Genomic DNA, 23,609 nt, shown 5'->3' with positions numbered 1-23,609 from the left:
GTAAAAAAAAAAATCCTTAGTTTAAGTGCTTGTCAAAACAGACAGTAGGCCAAATGTGGTCCAGGGGCCATATTTGTTTTGTCTACCTCTATTCTCAAAGATTTATAGCTTTAGCTTTTATATTTAGGCCTATGAGCTATTTCAAGTTAATTTTTGTATATGGTGGTATGAGCTAAGAAGTTGAATTTCTTTTTTTTTCTATATGTACAGTCATGTGTCACTCAACTATGGGGATACATTCTGAGAAATGTGTCTTTAGGTGATTTCCTTATTGTGCAAACACTGTAGAGTGTACTTACACAAACCTAGGTGGAATAGCCTATTGTTCCTATGTTATAAATCTGTACAGCATGTTACTGTACTGAATACTGTAGGCAACTGTAACACAATGGTACTTGTCTATCTAAACATATCTAAACATAAAAAAGGTACAGTAAAAATACAACATAAAAGATAAAAATGGTACACATGCATATGGCACTTACCATGAATAGAACTTACAGTACTAGAAGTTGCTCTGAATGAGTCCATGAGTGAGTGGTAAGTGAATGCGAAAGCCTAGGACATTTCTGTACACTACTGTGGACTTTATCAACACTGTACATAGGCTACATTAAATTTTTTAAAAAAATTTTTCTGAAGTCTGTTTTGTTTCATAAGATGATTAGGAAGCAAACTAGTTATAGTGGGTTTAAAGCTGTATGAAAACACCCTGATGGGTAGGTAGATGTCTAATAGATATTAGGTTACTTGGATCCAGAATTGTGTTTGAGGTGGTTTATTACTTACTAAAGTCTGAGAACCCAGTCTGAGCTGCCAGTTCTGACAGGTATACCGCTCATACTTATCTGATCAAACCAATGAGAAGCATATCTAGAAGTTTACTTATACAGGTGTCTTAGCCTTTAGAAGGTTTATAGAATGCTTCTGCTATTCTAAAACAGTGTTCTCAGGCTGGAGCGATTTCACCCCTAGGGCACATTTGGCAATGCCTGGAGTGATTTTGGATTCTCATGACTAACAAAGGGGAGGTATGTTACTCCCACCTAGTGAGTAGAGGCCAGGGGTGCTGCTAAACATCCTGCAATGCACAGGACAGACCCTCACAGCAAAGAATGATCTGGCACCAAATGTCAATAGTGCCAAGGTTGCAAAATCCTGCTCTAAAACACAACAGTGGCTAAATGGCCTCTCTTTTGTTCATTTCATTCTTAGCAACTATTCCCAAATGCCTCCCATGTCCTAGACACTAAGAAAAGTGTAGGGATGATGAAGACATATTCCCTGTCCTCAAAGAACTTAAACTTCCCTCTTTTATTTGTAGCTGATACACAAGTTCTTTGAAAGAGAGGTATTTATTTTAAAAGATGCTTATTTATGCATGGCTATTTCTTTAGCAGTTCATTTTTTATTTTATTATTCTTCATTGAAACCCTGTGAGTTAAAGTTAATAGAGATGCCCCTTACTGGGTAGATCATATGGCCTGCATGCAAGTAGGTTGTTTATATACATGCAAGGCATTCATTTTCAGAACAGCATCCTAAACTTGGCTGAAATGACACAATCTAATTACATTAAGATTAGATTTTTTTTGACACTTCACAGTATTGGCCATGCAGTGATCTTTATCACCTGTGATTGTAACAAAACCACCAAGCTCACTATACCATGAGCCCTTTCTTCCCTCTTATCAACTGTCAAGGTGCAGACTGAGTCACCAGAACACCTTCTCTGAATCGTGTCAAACAAGCCTAGGTGTGCTCAGGTGTATCTGGGTTCTGATGTGGCTGCACGGTCAGTGTTTTCTAGACGTTTGCAGTAGGAAAGTGAGCTGGGGCAGAATCAGAGAAAGCTGGAACTACAAGGGAGCACACTGCTCACCAAGCCAATGCACTTGTTTTACTGATGACAAAACAGAGTCTCAGAGAAATCACATGCTTCTGGTGGGGGAGCCAACACCAGGACCCTGCTCCAGGACTCTGCACAAAACCACTACAAATGTTGTGAGGTATATTATTTCAGTACATATACCATCGAATCCTTTTCATGACCCATACCCTTAGACAGATAAGGAAACTGAGGCTTACAGAAATAAAGTCACGTGGCCAAAGGCACAAAAGTAGTAATACACCTGCTCTCCAGGTTCCCAGTCTAGAACTTTCTGCTGCACCATCCTTTTGTTTTTCTTTTCTATTTAACTACCAGAAACTTCGAGCCACAATCTGGTTCAATTGTAACAGCTATATAAGACCTTATGGCTGCTAGATCTTTTCTCTCAGTTTTCTCTTGATCTTAATTTTCTACTCTAATTTTTAAACCTTGTTCCTAAAATCTTTAATATTGACAGTCACCATTCATTTTCATTTCAATAAGCCATACCAAAGTCTGTGTGTCATAAGCTGGGATATGCATAAACGAATCAATGAATGAGCAAACTAACAAAATCATTAGGCAGATTGACATGATGGAGAAATACCAGGCTTGTATTCAACTCCACCGCTTTGTCTACTGTCTTTGAACCTCACTATCATTATCTGTCAAACAGGTCTAATGAAACTTGTCACGAGCATTGTTATGAGTCTAAAAATAGACACAGAGCATATGGAAAAGGTGTGTATAATTGGCACCTAAATTGTTAGCGCTTATTATTAGTGGTAGTAATATAAACAGAGAGGCCTGACGAATGCAACTGAGATAAGTCCTCTGACTCCAGAGCCCCATCTACAGAGAAGAGGCGTCACCCTCACTGGGTTTGATGTCTTCAGTGAAGGGCACTCACGTGAGTTGGTCGATGGCGTGGTAGAAGTCACAGGGGTCAAATTCAACTGGGAGATGTCAAAGTCATCACAGTCGTCTGTATCCTGTGCCACCCCGACTTTGTTGAAGTAACTGGAGAAGGCCTCTGAGGTACAGGTGAGGGAGGGCTGGTCGGGCTTGCGGGAGGGCACGGGTGGAGGCTGCGCCATCTGGAAATCCTTAAACATTTCTTTTCCCATTTTCTGCCGGGGCTTGTCGGTCTGTGGACTTGACCTGGTGGAGTCACTCGTGCCTGGGACGGTGGCGAGGGGGGTGAGGGGACCTTGGAACATGGCAGCTGGCAAAGGCATAACAGTTTGTGTGGGCATGAAGGCGGCTGGCGGAAACTGCCCGGCCACAGTGGGCCAGGGCTGCTGAGCGGCAGGAAAGAGACCCGGCTGGCCCCATGCGATGGGCTGAGCCCCTGGCATCACCTGAGCGACTGGTGGCTGAGCACCCATGGCCATCTGCTGTTGGACGAGGGGCTGCTGGCCCCAGAAGGATGGGAGGACGGCGCCCATTGCAACATAACCTGCGAGGGTGAAAAAGGAGAGTCAGGCATCCTGGAAAGAAGGATTCAGGGATTCAAGGAACTGACAAAAACATATGGAGCACCTGCTAAGTGCCAGCTGTGTGCCGGGGCCTGGGGATGCCAAGATGAGTAAGACAAAAGTCCCTGCTCTCAGGGGAAGTGGTCAGGGAAAAAACTCTCCAAGGAAGTGATTTGTAAGAAACTATTAATAGAATGCAGGGAGGGAGCAAGCCTTGCAGATATCTGGTGGATAATAATGATAACATTTTTACAGTTGTTAAAGGTTTCTGCAAATCTCATGGCCTCAGGAGCTGTGTGTCTCAGGGAAAGGGCAGAAGACTGGGAGGCAGGCAGGCCTGGCTCTTCACCTTGCCTCCTCATCCTCCCACACTTGGAACCTTCTCGATTGCTTAAGCTCTCTAAGACTCAGTCTCCTTGCTGTAAAACCAGATTATCATAGCTTCCTTCTCTGCATTGAGGCAGTGTGCAAAGCGAATAAGAATCTGAATGTTGGGGTTTTAGAGGCCAAGTTTAAAAATTGAAACTGCCACTTCTTCTCTATGTAATTTGGGGAGCCCCTCTTAACCTCTCTAAGGCTCTATCTGTAAAATGGGCACAAAATAATACCTTCTGTTTCATTGGGTTGGTTTGAAGACTGAGATTACACATTTAAGGTGTGGAGTACTGCACGTGACATACAGTGAACATTTAGTAAATGTTAGCTACTATTAATAGTATGATTTGGATCAGATAGAACCTACAGAGTACTTAATTCCTTGCTTGGTATATGATAGACATGTAATACATGGTAGCTCGAGATTTTATTATGCATTGTTTCTGTATTGTTATTATTCTGATTTTAGAGAATTAAAAAAAATGAAGGTTACTGTCCACTCAGGGGCACCCGGTATAGTGGTACAGGTTTGGCACTATAAAACTGCAGACTTAGCCCACATGCTCCGAAGAAAGAGGAGTGAAGAGGCACTGGACTGACACTTCATACCTGAAACTTGCTTACCTTGCCTTGCCCATCAGAGAACAACGTAGTGACAAATCCACCAACAGGCGGAGGATTCTGCAACTCTGTGTTCCTTATTTTCTGATTTACATTGATATGGCTCAGTTAGAGCATCATATTAATTTTTGAAAAACTATGTAGGTAGAGTATGTCATCTAGGCATTTCATTTGAAGATATTAAAGGGACATTACAAATATTTGTGATAAGAAGTGGTCCCTGGGTCTGACAGGTGGAAACCTATCTACGGATCTTTCAACCACCCCAGCCTGATGCCTGTTTTGATGAATGGGTGGGTGGCTTCACTCTCCACCAGCCTGTCTTTCACTTTGCTTCCATTCCACCCTCCTCATTGACACTGAGGACTGTTTTAATATGCAAATATGATGCTTCCTCATCTTGAGTATAAGGCTCAGATGCCTCAGCTTGGCTCACATGCACTTGGGGGTCAGCCCCTCCCATCTCCTTATCACCATCTTCAACTGGTATCCTCACTGGCTCCTTGGCCTCCGGAAGTTGCAAACAGAAATACCCAACCTGCCGTCTCTTGTCTCTGCTGGTCCATCTGCCTGGAAAGCCATCTCCTGCTTCTTCACATGGCTGGCCCTTATTTGCTCTTTGGGACTCAGTTTACCATCACCTCTGCTGGATGCTTTCCCTGCCCTATGGACTCCGTTGGTCCTTCTCTGGACTTCCACAGTTCCCTGTGCTCATCTCTAGCATGACACTTGTCACACTGCATTGTAATTGCCTGGTTATTCTGTCTTTCCTTGTGAGACTAGAAACCACCCGCTGGTAAGAACCCTTTATTTCCTCTCTCTCCCCTCTGCCTAGCACTGTTTTTGGCACACGTCAGCAGCTCCACAGATGCCTGGGCCTGGAGAAAGGCCCTACACCAAGGTGAACAAGTCAGAGAAATCAATGCCTTCACTGCATTCTTCCAAGAGTACAATTAAACTCCAAGATCCTTAAGTGCTGTGATCTCTGATGATTATACTGTTGGTGGCAGGTTTTTTTTCCCTCCCATCATTTTCTTTTTTTTTCACAAGGCACTAACAGATGGGCTGTGCACACTTTTCTGGAGAGAGCTATTAGCATGTCTCTCTGGCTTCATGCCATCTGCTCCAGACCAAAGTATAACATTCAAAAGGAAAAGAAGGTAGCACAGGGTAATTGGGTGTCATGTTTGAGAACTTGCAGGTCTCACTCCCTGTGCCTAGGAGGCCCCTGCAGCCTGGGCTCTCCCTAGCCTGTGAGCGAAGGCTCTGACCACATGGCCTGTGCATGCCCGAAGGGGCACCTCAGTGGCAGGACTGTGGTTGCACTGGACATGGGGAGCTGTCTGGTGGCTGCCACTGCAGCCACTTAACAGCTTATTAACTGTTTGCTATTAATGTTCGACCGCAGAGGGAGGAGGTGCCAAGGAGCATCTGTTTGTGCCATGGGGTTCAGATCAATCACACGTCTCCTGGCTGTGAGGTAAAAGGGAACACCTGTGTTGCTGCCTTGCAGTTAGATTTTTTTTTCAAAAAAATGATGAAAACTGTCATTTATACCCAGATGCTGGCACCTGGGGATAGCCCTCTTATTTGAAAAAAAGAAAACAAAAAACAGAGAAAAACAATGAAAACTAAAGGACGCCTCCAACAAGTATATAAAACTTCTATGGTACCTCTTGTCCACATCATCTCTCGTTTGATTGATTGATTCATTCAAAAATATCCCTACTAGGTGCCAATCACTGTTTCAGCCTCTGGAGCTGCAGCAAAGAACAAAACAGTTAAAAAAATAATCCCTGCCCTAGTGGAGCTGACATTTTTGTGAAGCTGATGCTTGCAGCAAGCATCTGGGGGAGCCGTGATTGCTCTCTTTAATGTGTGCGTGAGAACTTGCAGCTCCATGAGGGGAAGACTTGTCACAGCCACACAGTGTATGCATAGCACACCCAGGCTACTGATGAACTGTGTAGCTAACATTCGTTGAGTGCTTACTTATGTAAACATTGCCAGATACAGTTACAAATGTCTTACTGAATGGATTTACTCATGCAATCCTCAGCACAGCTCTACCAGGTAGAATTATGATCATTCCCATTTTACAGGCAAGTACCCTGAGGCTCAGAAGAGATTTGGCTGAATATTATGCAGCTGGTTGGTGGCAGATCCTGTATTTATACATAGTACGTTCTCCAGGCCACCCAGCCTACCTCTGGCATAAGCAGTCAAGAGACCGAAGGCCTGAGCTTTATCATATGCATTTTAAAAAAATGGAAAGTAAAGGAAAAAATACAGGTAGGACAGATTTTCTTCTACTTTAGAAATCAGAATAATAATATAATAATAATAGCAGCATTTTCCACAAGTATCTATGATGTGCCAGCATTTTTCAAGGCACTTAACTTTATTTTCTGATTTAATTCTCATGATATTGTTGCAAGGCAAGTATTATTTTCTACCCAGTTATAAAGACGAAGAAACTCTGGCTCTGACAGGTTAAGGAATTTGCCCAGGAGTCTAAAGCTTATAAATAAATGGCTGAACCAGGTTTCAAACTCAGCCCATCAGATTCCAAAGCCGCCAGCAGGCAGCCCACCCAACATACTGCACGCCCTGGTTTATTTCCCTGTCTCTCTCTCTCACTGGCTGGACAATTAGTGACACAGAGATTCAACGGCCACAGAGATTTTTAAGATCGGTTAAAGGAGGAAAAGGGCACACAGTTTAACACCAACTGAAGCAAACTTTTGTTATCTTTGGTAGAGTAAGAAAACAAAACTATGCTAATGGAAATTAATTTTAGACTCACATTCTGAAATTTGAAATCTTGGAGGTAATCTACGCATTTTTTTCTTTTACCAGCTGAAGAAAGCAAATCTGGATGTGTGGAAGTGGCTTGTCTACCGTTTGTAAGGGGGCTGGTTAAGTAGCAGGACCAAAACCCAGGTCTTTCAAGCCCCTAATCTGGCACAGGCTTGGAAGAAGGCCCAGAGCAGTGCTGCGCCTGGCCCGGGCAGGTCCCCAGGGTGCTTTGAATGAATGGTTAGGGCTGCGAGAGATGCGAAATTGCATCTAGTACCATCTTCTTGTTTACAGAGAAGGGGTGGAGACGAGGAGGGCCCGGTCATTCCTCGGCCTGAAAAACCCTGAACTCTGATGTCTGCTGTGACTTCCTGCCCCTCCCTCCAGTCTGATGCTCCTCACCTGGCCAGAGCCTCTCTCCTGACCACAGCCCGCACTGGCCCCTGGCCCCTGCCTGCCCTCTGGCGCTCCACACCCTGCTCTGCTCTGCATTTCCCTTTGTCCATGCCACTTACCGCTTCCTAACATACTACACAAGTTACTTATTTTCAGGTTACTTCCTGTCTCCCCGATAGCCGGTAAGATCTGTCTGTTGCATTCAGTGACACACCTCAAGCACCTAGAACAGGACCCAGAACATAGTAGGCACCCAGTGAACACTGTGGAATGCAAATTAGTAAGTGTGGGTCTCAAGTTTCCATCATCTCTACAGATAAAACAATGGGGACAGAGCATGGGCATTGTGAACAGACTGAAAAAGCATAGGAGAGTGGTGAATTTCTGATGGAAAACTGTTATTCTTGCTTAACACGGCATATTCTATCACACTATTCCCAAGGAGATTTTAATATCTACTTTAGGTAAAGAAAACTAGCCAGGGCCACTATCCTATCTTAGGGGCAGGTAAAACAGATTAGATTGAGAATCTTAGCAATTGAATACATTTCTAGACTACCTGCAGAGTCTAAACTGTAGGTTAAATCAGCGGTCCTCAATCTTTTCGCACAAGGGACCAGTTTCATGGAAGACAATTTTTCCATGGACTGGGAGCTGGGGGGTGGGGAGTCGGGGGTGGGGGAGGGCCTGGTGTGGAGCTCAGGCAGTGATGCGCGGCCGGTTTCCTGACAGGTCACAGACTGTACCGGGCCACAGCCTGGGGATTGAGGACCACATAGTTAGATCCAGTGGCTACCAACGTTTGTTGCTTCTAGAAGTTCATAATGATCCCTTGGTTCATGAGGAATAACGATAACTAGTTTAGAACAGGGTATGAATTTTGAATTTACTTTGAATAAAAAGCAAGATTTATATTTGGTGGCAAGAATTTGCTTCTAACACTATGCAATTAGAAGTAATTATTTACAGAAAAAAATGCAGGAAGATTTGTATTGTAAAATATTCAAACTCCATTTGCCATTTATGAGTATCAAGTTGGGAAAGATAAAGCCACAGATTTCAAATCAGTAGTTAAAGGAAAACACAAAACTCTTTAAGGCTCCCATGTATGTGAAAAACAGAACAGATACCACCTTTGGCTCTTTCCAAGTAGAACAGCCTGGCTATACAGAGTGCCCAATGCCATGGAAACAAGGTAAGATGCCTGGGACCCACCCATTTGTAATTCATCTGCAATACTGTCACTATATACATTTTGTCTGTGTTGGAACAGTAGGATTTACATTTTAAAGAATATCTGAAACACAGAACACACACTTCCAAATCACTAAGAGTCCCATCACCCTCCCAATTCACTGTTAGCAGCTTGCTCTTGTCCCACAGGGTTTTCCCCCTTCGTCTGGGAACCTCCTCTTCCTCAAGTCGGCACCAAACAAGGCAGATCCCTTCTATCCATCAGGTCTCAAGAGGTCTGTGGAGAGCTGACTCCGTCTCCTCCCCTGCTCACCAGTTTCTCTCCTCCTGGCTGAGGTGGACAGGAGGAAACGGAGCTGCGTGGCTGTTGTTGGCCATGCTCCCAAAAGCCACACCCCTGAGTAGCCTGGAATCTTGAACTCTCCAGGCGAAAGACATCACTGAATTCCAGCCAGCAGCAGACCAGAGCTTTGGACCCTACCACCCCTACCCTTCCAGATGGCAGCTTCTCAATGTCACCTGAAGAGTCGCAGGAGGGAATGGAGGCTCTGCAGGTGTTCTGGAATAATTTGGCAGCTGGTTCAGGAAACTCTTTCTCTCTCTTGATGCACGGAGGCAGAAGGAGGGGAAGGTGGTGGCAGAGGGCTTACCTGAGGGTACAGCAGCAGTGCCGAAAGGTACAGAGCCAAACACATCTGCACTCGCCGGAAGTGTCTGAGATGAAGATGGGATAAAGGCATCACCTGGAGTTGCAGGAGTCTGCCAGACAGAGAGAGGCAGAGGACACATGAGACCTGGTTCTGCAGTCATCAAGGACACAAGGCATCAGGTGCAGGAATTAAGCGGGGAGGGGCCGTAGAAGTGGGCCGTGGTCCAGGCCACTTATGTGGTGTGCAGACTATGGGCTCGTTACACAGACTTTCTCTATAACACAGGGGAAATGATACCTCTAGAGCTGCTGTGAAGATTGAATGAAATCATGCATTTAAATGATTATTATTTTATATTGCTTAAATTATTTAGCACCATGCAGAGGCATATAGTAGATGCTCAGCAAACAATGGCCCATATCATAAAGATTTAGTTTGAGCCCCTACCCTCTGGAGGGTTGTTTTTAGGCTATCAAATTTTCTGCAATATCTGGCTTTCACTCATTAGAAGTGGTCAATTCAAATTGAAATACACCCACTCAAGACCTACTGTGTGCCCAGCTCAGGGCCTGTCACTTGATACGTAGTCAATAAAGAGTTGTGGACTAAATGAGCAAATGAAGCTTAGCAAGTAGAGCACTAATCCTTTTAGCCTGGTGCCTCCCAGAATTTTGCCCAAATCTTCATTGCAAAACGATATAAATATTTTCAAGAAGACAACAAAAAACAATGCCTGCACAGCTGAAAATTCCGCAGTGCCTGGCCCATGCTAGAATTCCAGAAGGTCTGTGCATGAATGAGAGGGTAAGGTAGGGGTCCTGTATGCATCCTCTTTTTAATGTCCATACCCATGTACAGCAGGCTTTAGCCTACAGAGTATAAGTCTATTCAATGCCATTATATCGTTTTTTTTTTTCTCCTTGGAATAGGCTGGGGCAAGCAATTAATCCTGAAACCATGGCAATTAGACAAGGCCATTTTTAGACTAGCAGCTTGCGGGACGAATGGCATTGTTCTGAGGATTATTAAATACCCATTTGGACTGTGCTGGGGTTCAGGGCCAGAAACATAGTCATGAGCTGCTGTGTTAAGCACTTTTAAACACAGCGCTGTCTATTTTGCCCTCTGTGACCCTCAGTGAGTCACGTGTCCTCTCTGGGACTCAGTTTGCTCATCTGTAAAATGAAGGGGATAAGGTTAGAAGATCTCTTCAGCCCTTTCTAGCTGCACAGCCCTGCAGTTCTGCAATTGTGAGTTCCCAGGGTAAAGCTGTTATCCCCAGGGTGGGGGAGAGAATGAGAATTACTAGGGCTGTCCGGCTTCCCTGGGGACAGAAGCTGCGGCCCCCTCCCTCAAGGCTGCTCTGAACATCAGGTGTTGGGAGCAGGGCAGCTGTGCCTAGATCCCCCGCGGCAGCTGTGGGCAGCAGGGTCTCATGCCATCTGTCCTCAGTGGTGAGGTCACAGCCTTTTCTCTGTGAGGCGCATCTTGCCAATGAACCGTAGCCCCATCTCGTGGTTTGCACAACTGTGCAGTGCCCAGAGGAGCTGTCCCCTCCCAGATGCTTCAGCTGGTACAGCTGCAGCTGACTGCACTCTGCCCATTTCCAGGAGCAGGGAGGGAGGCATGGAGGGGCCATCTCGGTACTTTTCTTTGTAGTGGCTTCAGGGTTGCTTTGGGATGCGTCCAGAACTGGGATTCTATTTTGCTTTGGTTTTAACTGTTTTCTTCATTTCATTTTCAAATTAGGGCTCCCTGCAATCTCTGCCCTCTCGCAAGCCTTGACCGAGATACCCTGGCTGAAGCTGTGGCTGGGAATCCAAAGGGTCTAGAGAAGCTCAGCGAGGCCCAGGTCACAGTCTGCAAAGCTAAAGGCAGGTTGGAAGGGAGGGAGGATGCAAAACGGGGAACGGAGAGAGGAAGCAAAGAAGGAGAGAGGGAAGGGCAGAGGGGGCGCAGGGGAAGATGCTTCCTTTCCTATGCTGATCACCTACGCTGTGCCGGGCTCGGGGTAGGTATTGACAAATGCCTCAGCATGTGTGCTGTCCCGTTGAGTTTCTTGTCCATCTTCCCAACCAGATCACGTGAGCTCCGTGTAGGCAGGAGCCACATCTCATCCAAGTCTCTTCTCAGAGCCCAGCAGGACAGCAAGGACCTGGGCAGGGTCCTGCAATTGCTGACTGCATGATCTCATTTATTTCTCAAACCAGAGGCATATATCATGATTCCTTTTTTTATACTAGCAGAGAACATCAAAGGTCAGAATTCCTAGTTAGCTCCCCCGAGTCACACAGCTTAAAAGAGTCAGAGTTGAAATCCACCAGCAGGCCTCTTCCACCCAAAGCCCATCCTCTGGCCACGTATGGGATGAGGACAGAAAGGGGAGGGTAACAGGGATCAGAAGGTGGTGCATACTTACGGGGGGAGAGGTTATATCAGGGGGGGTGGACATGTCCCCAAAAAGTTCTAATTGGGTCACAGCCTGAAAAGACAAAAAGACAACCACATAACCACAAGGAAAGCTAATGCTGCTGGGCACTGCTTTAAAAACAGTCTAATACGGGGACAAGCATTTATCTTTTTCATCATGACTAACAAACTACACACTGAGTTGGTCATTACTGTACCTCATGATCCCAAAGGCAGCATCTCGAATGCGGCCAGAATCAATTATTGCTCCATTGTGTCTGGCTGTTTATCCAGGCTTGGTTTAGCTACCTCCCATAAGCAATGATAATACCGCTTCACACTTATTTACCATCAGATGCCACCACTGTCTCTCTCCTCCAGGAGGAAAGGCGGGAAGGTAGTCCCATCACTGGTTTTTCTCGCATGGGTGTATCCACACATACGAGACGTCTTCTGTGTGTAAGTACAGCAAGCCACGACTTCACGGTCACTGCTCAGTCAGGGCTCCCAATAACACCAACCCTGAGAGGCAGGGATCACCACCCCCGTCTCTGCAGATGAATAAACTGAGTTTCATAAAGGTGACCTCAAGGTCACCCAGGCAGGGATTTGAATTTTCTTAATATAGAGAATGCAGTCACATGGCAGTCTCTGAAGAGTCCGTCCTTAGGATAAAAAATGTAGTTGGAGGAAAAGAAAACATTTCATTTAATACCATAAAGGGCATCAAAAACAGCCCAGTGTATACACTATTAATCACTCCTAGGAACTCCATCACGGCAGACACTGCCTCCTCTCTCTCCCCATCCATCATACAGGAGTGTCTGAGCAAGACCAGTCACAGCAGCTAGAGAAACCCTTTAAGATACACTTAGAAATTAATCTGCATACACTGCCAGCTCCAGAGACTGCAGGGATCCTATGGCCCGACTCAATTACGAAAAGTATGCAATCGCATGCTTTGTGCAAACCTGCCCATGGGGGAAAAACACTTTTCCCTCATCTTCAGCTCTTAAGTGATAGCTTTGAATTGGAGAAACCTAAAAACACTGCTTAACAGGAGGGACGGGGAGAGTCTGGCTGCCCTACCATGCAGGCCCCCTGCACTCGAACTCTGCTCTAACCAGGTCGTGGCTGCACCTCTAGGAGTCACACGATGAAAGGAATGTTCTTTCCTACAGACAAGCGAGTGAGCTTTGGGCTCTGGGAAGGTCCCACACCTGGGGATATAACTGGGTTTTACCACTTCCAATATCTGTAACTCCTCAGAGCTGTAGTTCCCTCACCTGGACAGTGGAGATGACAGTATCTCCTCTGCAGATTTATTGACGATATTAACAGCAGGACTTTCTCTGAAGTGTGGTTGAGGTTGGGTAAAAAGGCATGACAGGCTCTTTTTGCTGAATGGAAAGTAGCTTAGCCTTGTTAACTCACTTTCATCAGCTCTTCCTTCCCAATGAACTTCCAGATAGAATAATCATGCCTGGCACACAGTAAGGTCCTGTATTAATTTCCTTCCCAACTACATGGTATTTTTTCCATAAACACTGAAGAACTGTTAGGTGCTGGGCACTGTTCTATGCGTTGGGAACATCATAATGAGAAATGCCAAGACCCAGCCTGCAGGGACTTTATGGTCTGGTGGGTTTGACAATCCAGGCAGATAATTTTAAGGTAATGCATCAGGAATATCAACAGAGGTCTCTCTGGGGTGCTGTGGGAGCACCTGGAAGGGGACCTAGTGGAAGTTTAGTGAAGGTCTTCTAAAGGATATGGCCAGATCTGGATCCTGAAGGGGAGGAGGAGGTAGTCAGGTAAGAAGAAAGAGGAGGGCAACCTGGCAGATGAAACTGCATGAGCGCAAAGGCCAGGGGTGTGGAACGGCGTGGACAGGCGGGAACGGAAGCAGTGGTGCTACCAATGCAAAGGGAGGACAGAGGAGGCTGTCGGGGTGGACGGGGGCAAGGGTGTGGTGGGATTTGTGTGCATTTCGCGGTCTTTTCCACCAACTCTTAACTAACTTGATTCTCTCTCTTAGGACAACAGTCCAGCAGCCCATGGGGACGATGCGGCCAGCACGCAGGTGCTCTCCCAAATCTGGCTGCACTCGAAATGCTTCTCTTTGGTGAGGTCTCTTTAGCATGCTAGCAATATTTTATATTATTTGGTGAAACTATGCCAGTCCTTTAGACTCTCTCCAAAATTCATACAAGGAATAGGTCTATTTAATCGATTCAAACGAAGCTTGTGGGCTTTCCCGGATTGGAACCAGACGCTTTTAAAATGGCCCACAACCATTTTCAGTGTTAGGAAAATATTAAAATGAAGTTAATAATTAAGTCGTACAATTTACATTTCAAATGTGTTGAACTCATGGCATGCTTTTACTAACATCATAAATATAATTTATTGGCTAATTTTCTCCTTAAGCACAACTTTTAAAATAACCTTCATTCTTGAGATATAGACTTTCCTTTTGCCAGATGATTTTCACTCAAGGATTAAACGAGAAAAACATGCAGAGGCATAAAACATAGATTGTTATTTCATTCCATTGGACTTGCTGTTTAAATAGAACCTTGAGTTAATTAAATTTTATAGAAAAGGAGGATTCTTGGGCCATAAAATTAAAAATAATACTAATAACCGTACGTGATTGAGAGTCTGGAATAGTATCTATTTTCACAGGCCTCCTCCCCATGTTAACCCCAGTTCTTTTATTTGTAACCTAATAAACCATGTTCCATCTGATAATATTGTCCTAATAAATCATTTTAAGGGCCCCAAGAGAATAAAACTAACAGTTCACATTTGCAAAACACTTTATAGTTTGCAATACATTTTCAAATAGCTTATCATCGCGCATGATGCTCATCGAGCCCCAGAGTTGGGAGCACAGGCATTGCTCTCACTGTCCACATTTTACAGGTGAGCTGAGGCTGAGGTTAAATGACTTGCCTATGGTCAGTCAGCTAAAAGCAGCGAGGATGGACTTGACCCACATACCCACCAACATCTTGTTTATATCTATCCGTCACTTCACCAAATCCTTGTTAACCTTGCCAAATGGTGGAATTCTAGCTCTGCAATATTCTCTAACCAGTAGCCAGGGTTCCTAAGAGGTCTGCCATGACTTGAAGTCATTTGGAATGTCAGCTCAAGATGCCTACTCACCGCAGAGAAAGGCCATTCCATCACTGGCATTTCAAACGTCTTCAGGTAGAGAGAGGTGGAACTGGAGACGGCACATTTTGCCTCTTCTTTAGGCCCCTGGGCATTTTTAGGGGTAAGAAGAGTGACCACTGGAAGCAGCCAAGGCCAGGGACCAGTGACAGAGATAAGAAGTAGCTTAGATATTCAGAGGGTAGCCCCTCAGTAATTCCATCAGGCCTGTCCCCTTCCCAACCATTCTTTGATGTGAACGAGTGATGGTTTCCCAGTAACACCTGTTTCAATATTAGTCCCCTGGTCATTCTTTCAACTACATTGCTGCAACTAGACCCCCAGGACCTTCCTAGAGAGAGAGATTCTGAAGGTGCCACCGTGCATCAGCTACTGTGCCAAGAGCAGAGGATACAGAGACGAGTAAGGCACACTCCTGTTCCTATTGTCAAGAGCTGGCTATTTTATGGAAAGACAGACCTACAGACACAATTCAATGCAGTATTATGGAGGAGAGCAGCACAGGGGGTTATGAAAGAAGAGGCCACCTCAGGGCCTTTGCACATGCTCCTCCTCCTACCTAGGACACTTGTTCCTTCCCCCACTACCATTCCCAGCATCCTTCAGGACACAAAGTAGAAGACTTTTTTGTTTGTTTTTTCCTTCTGGGAAGTGTTTCCTAACTCAATTCGTCCCCTATCCCATTGCCTATGATATTCCCAGATCAGTGGTTCTCAACCTTGGATGCATACTAAAATCACACAGGGAAAAAATACTGGTGCCTTGTTCTTACCCCTAAAAATTCTGAATTAATTGGTGTTAGGTACAGCCCAGTCACTGGAACTTGGAAAGCTCTCCTAGTGATTCTAATTTGCTGCCGAGGTTGAGGACCCTTGACCTTGAGGCTTCCCAGCACCTCGTATTCAGGGGTGATGATAGTCATTGGCCTGTGCATCCATCAGTTTGAACAAACGTGGGCTGCAACCAGTACATCCATACCAGGGTACGCTGACTGAATAGCAGTCTTGTCTATTTTATTATTCCCAGTGGTGTACTTGGCACATCCTGTTTATGCATCTGAATTCCTACTATCTCTTGCTATACTGCACTATGCTAGGCTAGGCAAGGCAATCCTGCTGCATCTTATCCCGTGCAAGGTTGTGCTATGTTATTACTACAAGCTTCCTCAGGGCGGGGGCTGTGTATTTACCGCATCTCTAGCATCTGTCAGGATGCCTGGGACATGTCAGAGGCCTCGAAAATATTTGTCAAATGAAAAGTCAGGGAGTCACCTCTTCTCCAACCAGACTCTCATCCACCCACACCCACACACACGTATGTACGTACACACTCACAATCTGACCTCACGGCAGGGCCACCGACAGTCTTGCCGGCAATATCAGAATAGGCACTGGCTGGAGCAGAGCAGAGAGTTCGCCGTTCATGCGAGCGGCATGAGGACAGTATGGAAGGCATGAGAGTGAGCAGAACAACCTTATTTCACAAGAACCTCAAGGCCTTACCTTGGTTGCCTCAAAAATCTCATCAAAGTCCATGGGCAGGTTTCTGTTCTGTAACCACAAGGCATGACGGATGAGCATGAAATGAACGACGGGACAGTGACATGGAACAGTTAACCAGACAGAGCCCTCTCACTCTTACCGGGGTGGCCGCAGCAAAGCGTTCCTCAAAATCCTCAAACGAAGGGCCATTCTGAAACGGGATGATGGGTGAGGATGAGGTGAATGACACACAAATGACATGGATTTATGAGTTTAATGACGACGGTATCTACGATTCACACTCCCACGGTCTCGGTTGCCTGTGAAAATCCTGGAACATGTTTCCAGCATAAGCAGATGATAAAACACGGATCTGATTAGGAAATGCAGCTGTGGTTACTTTGTAAGTTTAATGTCCATCTTCCTGCAATTACAGACATTACCCTGCAGTTACAGACATCGGCAGGGGCTGTAGATAAGAGTATGATGTGTACACTTGAGATTTTTCTTTTAGAAGGGAAAATTTGTTATCATATGCTTTAGCCAGACTTAACTCTCTGGAGTAGCCCATGCACAGCTAGTTTTGTATGTACCTTTGTTCAGGTTGTCCTCCCTGCTTGAAATGCTCATCTTCTCACCTCTGCAAGCGCAATGCTCACCAAACTCCTCAGACTCAGCTGAAAAAGCCACCTCCTCCATGACGTGTTCCTCGATCCTCTGAGCTGAAAATCATCCCCTGGAATTTCTGGGACTGTGCAGCCTTCGTTACTGAATCCCCGGCAGCTCACAGAGGAGGCTCGTAGCAGTGCTCACAAATACATGAACAAATGCTTGCTTTCAAAGTAGCTGGCAGTGGGCCACATCTGTTTGGTAAACTTTCTATTTTACGGTTTGTATTACGTATCGTAGGTAATATATATCTATATCTAATGTACGCGTATATTTTAATGACCATGTTTTGGTCTGTATGTACAAGCTAATTTGGATGATTTCCAAGTAGTTTAACATTAATATAAATCTGCTAAAATGGACATTAAAATGGAATCATTATGCATGAACAGGAATGATTGCATCATTTCCTAATTTGGAGGACGGCTTGGTGTTGGCAAAGGAGGAGTGGAGAAACTATCACCCATAGCCTCATAATACTGCTCATTTGCCAGAAATCACTTTCACCCGATCTGTAGAAAATGTGACTATTACGTCCCTTATCCCTAGTTACAGGATGCAGAGCAGAGCAAGAGAACCAATGTGCTCCCATCCACTATGGCCGGGCTTTCAGGCCAACCACCAACCACCTGTTTCCACGAGGCACTGGCTCACCATGACTCAACTGTGGCTACAAAAAGAGCAAAAACTGCTGCATCAAATAACCACATAAATTATTACTATTATTATCATTTGGCCAGAGGTGGGGAGAGGTGGAGAGACAGTATTAGTCTTAGTGATCCTGTAATGTATGGCGTGGCCTAAAAGGTTAAGGTTATATCGCTACATCCTTTATAAATTCACACACTCCCAGGGATTTATGGCAGAGCCCCTACCAACTAGCTCAGGGTCATAACTTTTAATAAAAACATTTTTTAGTGTCCAAAATCTCATTACATCTGTCCAATATAAAAAAGCAAATGGCTTCAGAGCATGATGGATGGATTAAATAAATTTGAAAAACAGCCCGTGGCAGAATCTCATAAAAACCCCCACCATGTCCCATATAATGAAAATGTGGGAGGATAACCAGTGTCAGCGTGAGCCTGTTGTCACCTTCCTGGTGACAGAAGAGGTGGCCTTTGGTGCAGTGTGGAGCTGAGGTGTGATGAGGTGATTTCTGTAAATTCTGATGAAGCTTGGTCTGCACAGGTGAACAAATGTATCTCTTTGGAGTCACACAGGGATGGACCGAGTTCTGGCCACACCAGGCCGTGGATGTGCTGACCATGTGACCCTAGACACATTGATTAGCCTCAATTTTCTCATCGTAAAGTGGGGTTGGTAACGATAGCATCATGTCAGATTTATTGAGAAGATGAACTGAGATGTGAGCCCAAAGTCTTGTTTGGTGTTTAGCACATAGCAGATGCTCAAGAAATAGTATCTACTATTAGTATCTTCTCATCCTATTTTTGGCTCATTGTAGCAGTACACATGCACACACTTTTTAATGTTAGGAAACTTTTATAACATGATATTGGAGATGGAAAGAAGAAGAAGAAACAAAAATCTTGCCAGAGACCCCTCTTTAGAAACCACCTCCCTCCACCTAAGCCAGAGCCTGTGCAAAGGGGTAACCAGCACTTCCTAGGCTTCCCTTGCTCCTGAACCCCTCAATCCATTCTTGATTCCATCTTCTTCCTTTCACCTTGGTCCTAGCTGCAGTCTTGCCTGGTCATCTTTTTCCATATCTTTGGACCTGGTACTGTGCTTCCCTTACTCTTCTGGCCCTGGCTGGGTCATTGCTCACAGCTCCTTCCTCCTGTCTGGGACAATCTTTGGTGACACCCAGTGTACTTCCTCCAGCCAGTGGGGAGACCATTGTAGCCAATGAGTACACATTTCCCCAGTGGAGTCTTGGGTGGGCCCTGATGAACCACTCCCTAGTTTTTCCACATCCCCAACTTTTGTTTTACCCACAATTACCACTAGAGTTTTAATTCATTTACCTTAAAGTCTTTTTGTTTTGCTTCTTACAGCTATATTCTTTCATACTTCCTATCGTAGCATGTATGCAGCTTTGTATTTTGCCTTTAAAAACTCAACATGATGTCCACTTCACTCACAACTTAAGCTTCCAGTATGAAAATTTAAAAGAAGATATTTTCTTGCATTGTTTCAATACAGTTAGAGCCTGAATCTTCATTAAGACATTGAAATAAAGTTCCCACAGGGAGATTATCTTCCCCAAATGTCTTTTTTGGAGCAGTGTGGACCATTGTTCCACAACTGAGTAAGGTAACTGGTAAGAACCAGATTCATGTGACTCTTGCAGCCAAAAATGATAGTGGAAGAGAAGGAACTTGGGATGAAAATAAGGATAAAACTTATTTGTGGCTGCCAAATCAGAAACCTCCTGGGGTTCTCACCCCTGGCTGCACAAAGTAATCCTTTGTGGGAGCTTTTACTAAACCACTGCTGCCAGCGCCACACCATCAGTTGTTTGGCTTCTGTTGGTCCAGGGTGGAACTCTGGCACCAGGAGGTTTTAAAAGCTCCCCAGATGATGCTAATGTGCAGAGAGGTTTGCAATCACGGTGCTGGGGAATAAAGTCTCTCAGTAGGAATAATCAGTGAAAGTCTTCCCGGGAAAACTGAAGCCATCTTGACTGATTACGTAAACTGATTGATTTCTGTGACAAACATTCACGAGTGCTTTCCACATGCCATGTCCCAGTTGGGCGTTGGAGACACTGTGGATGAATAACACCTGGTCTTTGCTCTCACCCGCTCAGAGCAGGGTCATGATGTATGATCATCATAGCTTGCGGGTGGACAGGAGTGGGACTGGGACCCCTGCAAGGCATCTAGATCTAAATTCAGAACTCAGACCAAGCCTGCAAAAGAATGAATTATCCATTTAGAAGGTTCAGGAGAAATGGATTAACTTAAATGATTAGTAACTGTGCTAAGGTGGGTCCTGTGAAGGACACCAAGTGAGTCCAGGCATCTGAATAACCTTACCTTTCCCTAGCGAATGCTTTAACAAGGGAGACATATGCTAATGAGGAATAATGCCCTCTGGGGTGCCTAGGAGTTTATGTCCTCTATCACCCTTTGCCAAGAGTATACAGAGACTTTCCTACTTCTCAGTAGAGAGAGATGGGAAAACTCCATTTGGCAATTGAAGAACAAGGGTTGGTGATTTGAGATGGGGAACAGAGGCTATAATGTTAATAAATGATCTCTAGAGCAGCCCTGTCCAATAGAACTTTCCAGGATGATGTAAAGTTCTGTATCTGTGCTGCCCACTACAGGAGTCAGCAGTCACATGTGCTACCTAGCACTTCAAATATGGCTACTCTTACAGCACGGGTATAAAAAAATGGCTAATGTGTGATGGAGGAGCTGAATTTTAAATTTTATCTAGTTTTAATTAATTTCAATTTAAATAGCTGTGTGTGCCCAGTGACGACTGTATTGTACAACACAACTTTAGGTAAAATATATTGAAAAATAAACAAACAAACTTCTGGTCTACTGGGTGCTTTCTAAATACTGGACATATTCCTTCCTTCTATATTTTCTTCTGTTCTTTTAAAAATATCCTATATTTGCATTAAATGTAGGACTGGAAAATTGCTATGGAAGAACCGAATTCTTTGCTTTGTCTAGACAATACCATGAAGTCAAATTCAGTTTGCAAAACCAGTAGCCTTCTTCTGCATATAAAAGGTTTCTTTATTGCTTGGGCCAGATAGCTGTGGGGTTTTTTAAAAAAGAAGTTAAGATTCATGTTTCAAGGGGAAATCTATGAAGCTTCATCTTCACTCAAACTAAGTAGAATCCTATTAATGCCAAAATGTGCCAGGCCTACTGAGATTTGGGGATCTATGATCTTGCTGGACTTAATGCCTTGATCTAATAGAGGAATTGGCACTACTTTGAGATTCTGTCTCTGTAACGATTGAAAAGCTGCCTCTAATTACTCAAATTTGGGCTTCATTTTAGCAGCTAATAGCCCTCGTTCCCCTAGCTTCCAATTCAGGAGAGTCCCAAAGGTTGTCCAGAAGGTTGGAGGGTGGAGGGAAAAATGCTTAAATCTTAATAATGAAAATTACATCTTTCCTTGAAGTGCCCACAAATGTAATACATCTACAAATCCTTGGACAACAAAATATTTATATTTGGCTTCCGAAAAATTAAGATGGCTTTTGAAACAGCCTTTCTTGATGTGCAAAGGGAAAGTCAGGATGTAGACTGCTGCTGTAAGGAACTTGCTGGCACCTCATCTGGGCATTGTAAGAAAGGCAGAACCTAGTAGACAAAGTTCAAGGTGCTAAGCTGACCTAAATGGGCTCATGTAAATGAACAGAGCATCGCTGTGGCTAAAATCTCTGTCTCTGGATTCTTGACCTTCCCAACTTTCATTTCATGTCAAGAAAACCAATTTGCTTGCATTTGAAAACACTAGATACTTTAAAAGTGAGAAATGTGATGGTTTTAGGAGAGGCAGGGTGGGAGAGTGGAAAGAGAGATGGTGTTTTCATGTCCAGATTTCCAAAACACACCCAATATTTTCTTAAAAATATACATGAAGATGGGATTGGTGGCACTATTTGCAGGCAAAAGATGATCACGTGATAAGATACTAATAGCTAAATAAGTTTGATCTCAGTAACAGTGGCAAAGGGAAAGCGATGTTCACTGTGACAGCTGAGAAATGACGATGCTAGTGTTCGGGAAGATGGTGGCAGTGATAGCGATGTCTAAGACTGGTAATCAGTCATTCGTGCCCCCCACATCTATTTATGAAGCATCTATGATTTACTAAGCATCTCTGGACACAGTCTTGTCCTTCTATCACGTGAGGGAGATAGAAAAGAAAGCAGGCGATTATCCTACAGTTGGTGTTATCGATGAGATAACTTACGTATGGCCCTTAGTATATAGTGCCTGGCTCAGGGTAATAACGTGACTCATGCTAGTAGTTACTAGTACTGTGGTCCTTAGAATTAAACACAGAGTACCCAACCCAGTCTTGTGTGGCTGGGGAAGCTGGGAGCAGCAGGTATTTTGAGATGGTGGCAGTGGTGGCAGGGGGTTAGGTAGGGGGAATGCTGTCGTCATAGGATAGTGGGCAGTGATCATGAAAAGAGAGATGACACAGCTCTTTCTGTAGTGATAGCCAAGATGCAGCCAGGGATGGGAATTGAGGAGAAACACTGAAAACACCATCACAGCCACAGAGCTCTCTAGGAACACCAGGAATGACGATTTACACTCACAGAAGCACTTGGTCCTGATCCATGAGCTTATCCCAAAGATGTGACATTTGACAAGGAGGATTTTAGGACCTGGTGGCCCCTTCCTTGCTTTAGCTCCTTTGTCAGGGGAAGGGGCAGGCTGCAAGATGGCTTTGCTACTTTAATGGCTTTTGATGGAACAAATGGATCGCACAGGTATAAATGTACACAGAAAGCTAGAAACCAAAGGGGAATGATTTCCCCAAGCTTGCAATTATTTGTATTTAATGATTTCTTCCTTTCTCTCTTTCTTTTAAAAATCTATTATTCTAGTTCCATATTAGCAAAACCTCAAGGATTTTTCAAAAACTCCTAACAAGATTTGGCATCAGTTCAGTACTCTGAAAAGGGAGTGAATTAGAATCACAGTAATGTGAAATTGGCTCCTGTCAGCAGGATGACAGGATCTTAACACGCTTTTGGGGAGGAGGGCAGGGGAACTTCTCGGAGAGTCAGTCATCTCTCTTTGCTGGTGTGCCTCTCTTGGAGAGGCTACCACTGCGGGCCAGATGGCATCCAAACGGTAACAAGAAATATTGGACAGAGTTGAAATCAAGCAAGAGTAGCAGAGACTCAGGCTGAATGTGGAGCAAATCAGAGGAAATCACAAATGCAGAGATGTCACAGCAAAGGAAAAAATAGTTAGGAGGGCTTTGCCTGCTGCTCTGACAGCCGTTCCGTGCAAAATGTTTTTGCTTTTCTTCTCCAGAGGAATGCAGATTTTACATACTTAGCAATTCATTTCCTTATTTACTTCTTCGTTTCTGGATTTGATTCTCAAGGCATTAATTTAATGATTAACAAATTTTTCCTGAATGCCCACTATGAACAAGGCGTTGTGCCAATACTGTGAGGACTCAGACGCTGTCCCTTCCCTGAGTTGTAACAGTCAAGTTAGGGAGAACTGGGGAATACTAATTCCCCAGTCGGGGGGTGAGGAGCTGCACAACACGGGAGCCACGCTGAGCGTCTTCCCAGAGCATGCACGTTTTCACCACGCAGTGCCACGCACAGGACTAAAACCAATGCCACTGTGAACAACCAAAACAAGAATTCTGTTTTTATGTGAATGGAATTTAACTAGTTTACCCATCCCTTGGATTTTTCTTGGTTGTGACGTTAGGGGAATATTCATCTCACAAGACTGTTGAAAGATTACCCAGGATAAGATTTAAGGTTATACTTGAACACAGTGTT

General features: G+C 44.5%; 1 protein-coding gene across 4 annotated transcripts in view; it reads right to left on the bottom strand.

Moving 5' to 3' along the window:
- Positions 1-23,609, bottom strand: part of DAB1 (Dab, reelin signal transducer, homolog 1 (Drosophila)) — a 393,749-nt gene that overhangs the window by 15,148 nt on the left and 354,992 nt on the right. For 2 of the 4 annotated variants that reach the window (XM_012639389.1, XM_012639391.1), the window contains 5 exons: positions 16,617-16,667; positions 16,478-16,525; positions 11,803-11,865; positions 9,384-9,492; positions 2,781-3,329 (listed from right to left, as the gene is read on the bottom strand). In XM_012639389.1, coding sequence (XP_012494843.1) covers positions 2,781-3,329; positions 9,384-9,492; positions 11,803-11,865; positions 16,478-16,525; positions 16,617-16,667 — 820 coding nt within the window. The remainder of the gene's footprint in view (positions 1-2,780; positions 3,330-9,383; positions 9,493-11,802; positions 11,866-16,477; positions 16,526-16,616; positions 16,668-23,609) is intronic. The other 2 variants (XM_012639390.1, XM_012639388.1) reach the window with 2 other exon arrangements.

Source organism: Propithecus coquereli, unplaced genomic scaffold (genome assembly GCF_000956105.1).
Source record: "Propithecus coquereli isolate 6110/MARCELLA unplaced genomic scaffold, Pcoq_1.0 Scaffold14, whole genome shotgun sequence".
NCBI lineage: Eukaryota > Metazoa > Chordata > Mammalia > Primates > Indriidae > Propithecus > Propithecus coquereli.
This window is presented reverse-complemented; position numbering and strand designations above follow the sequence as displayed.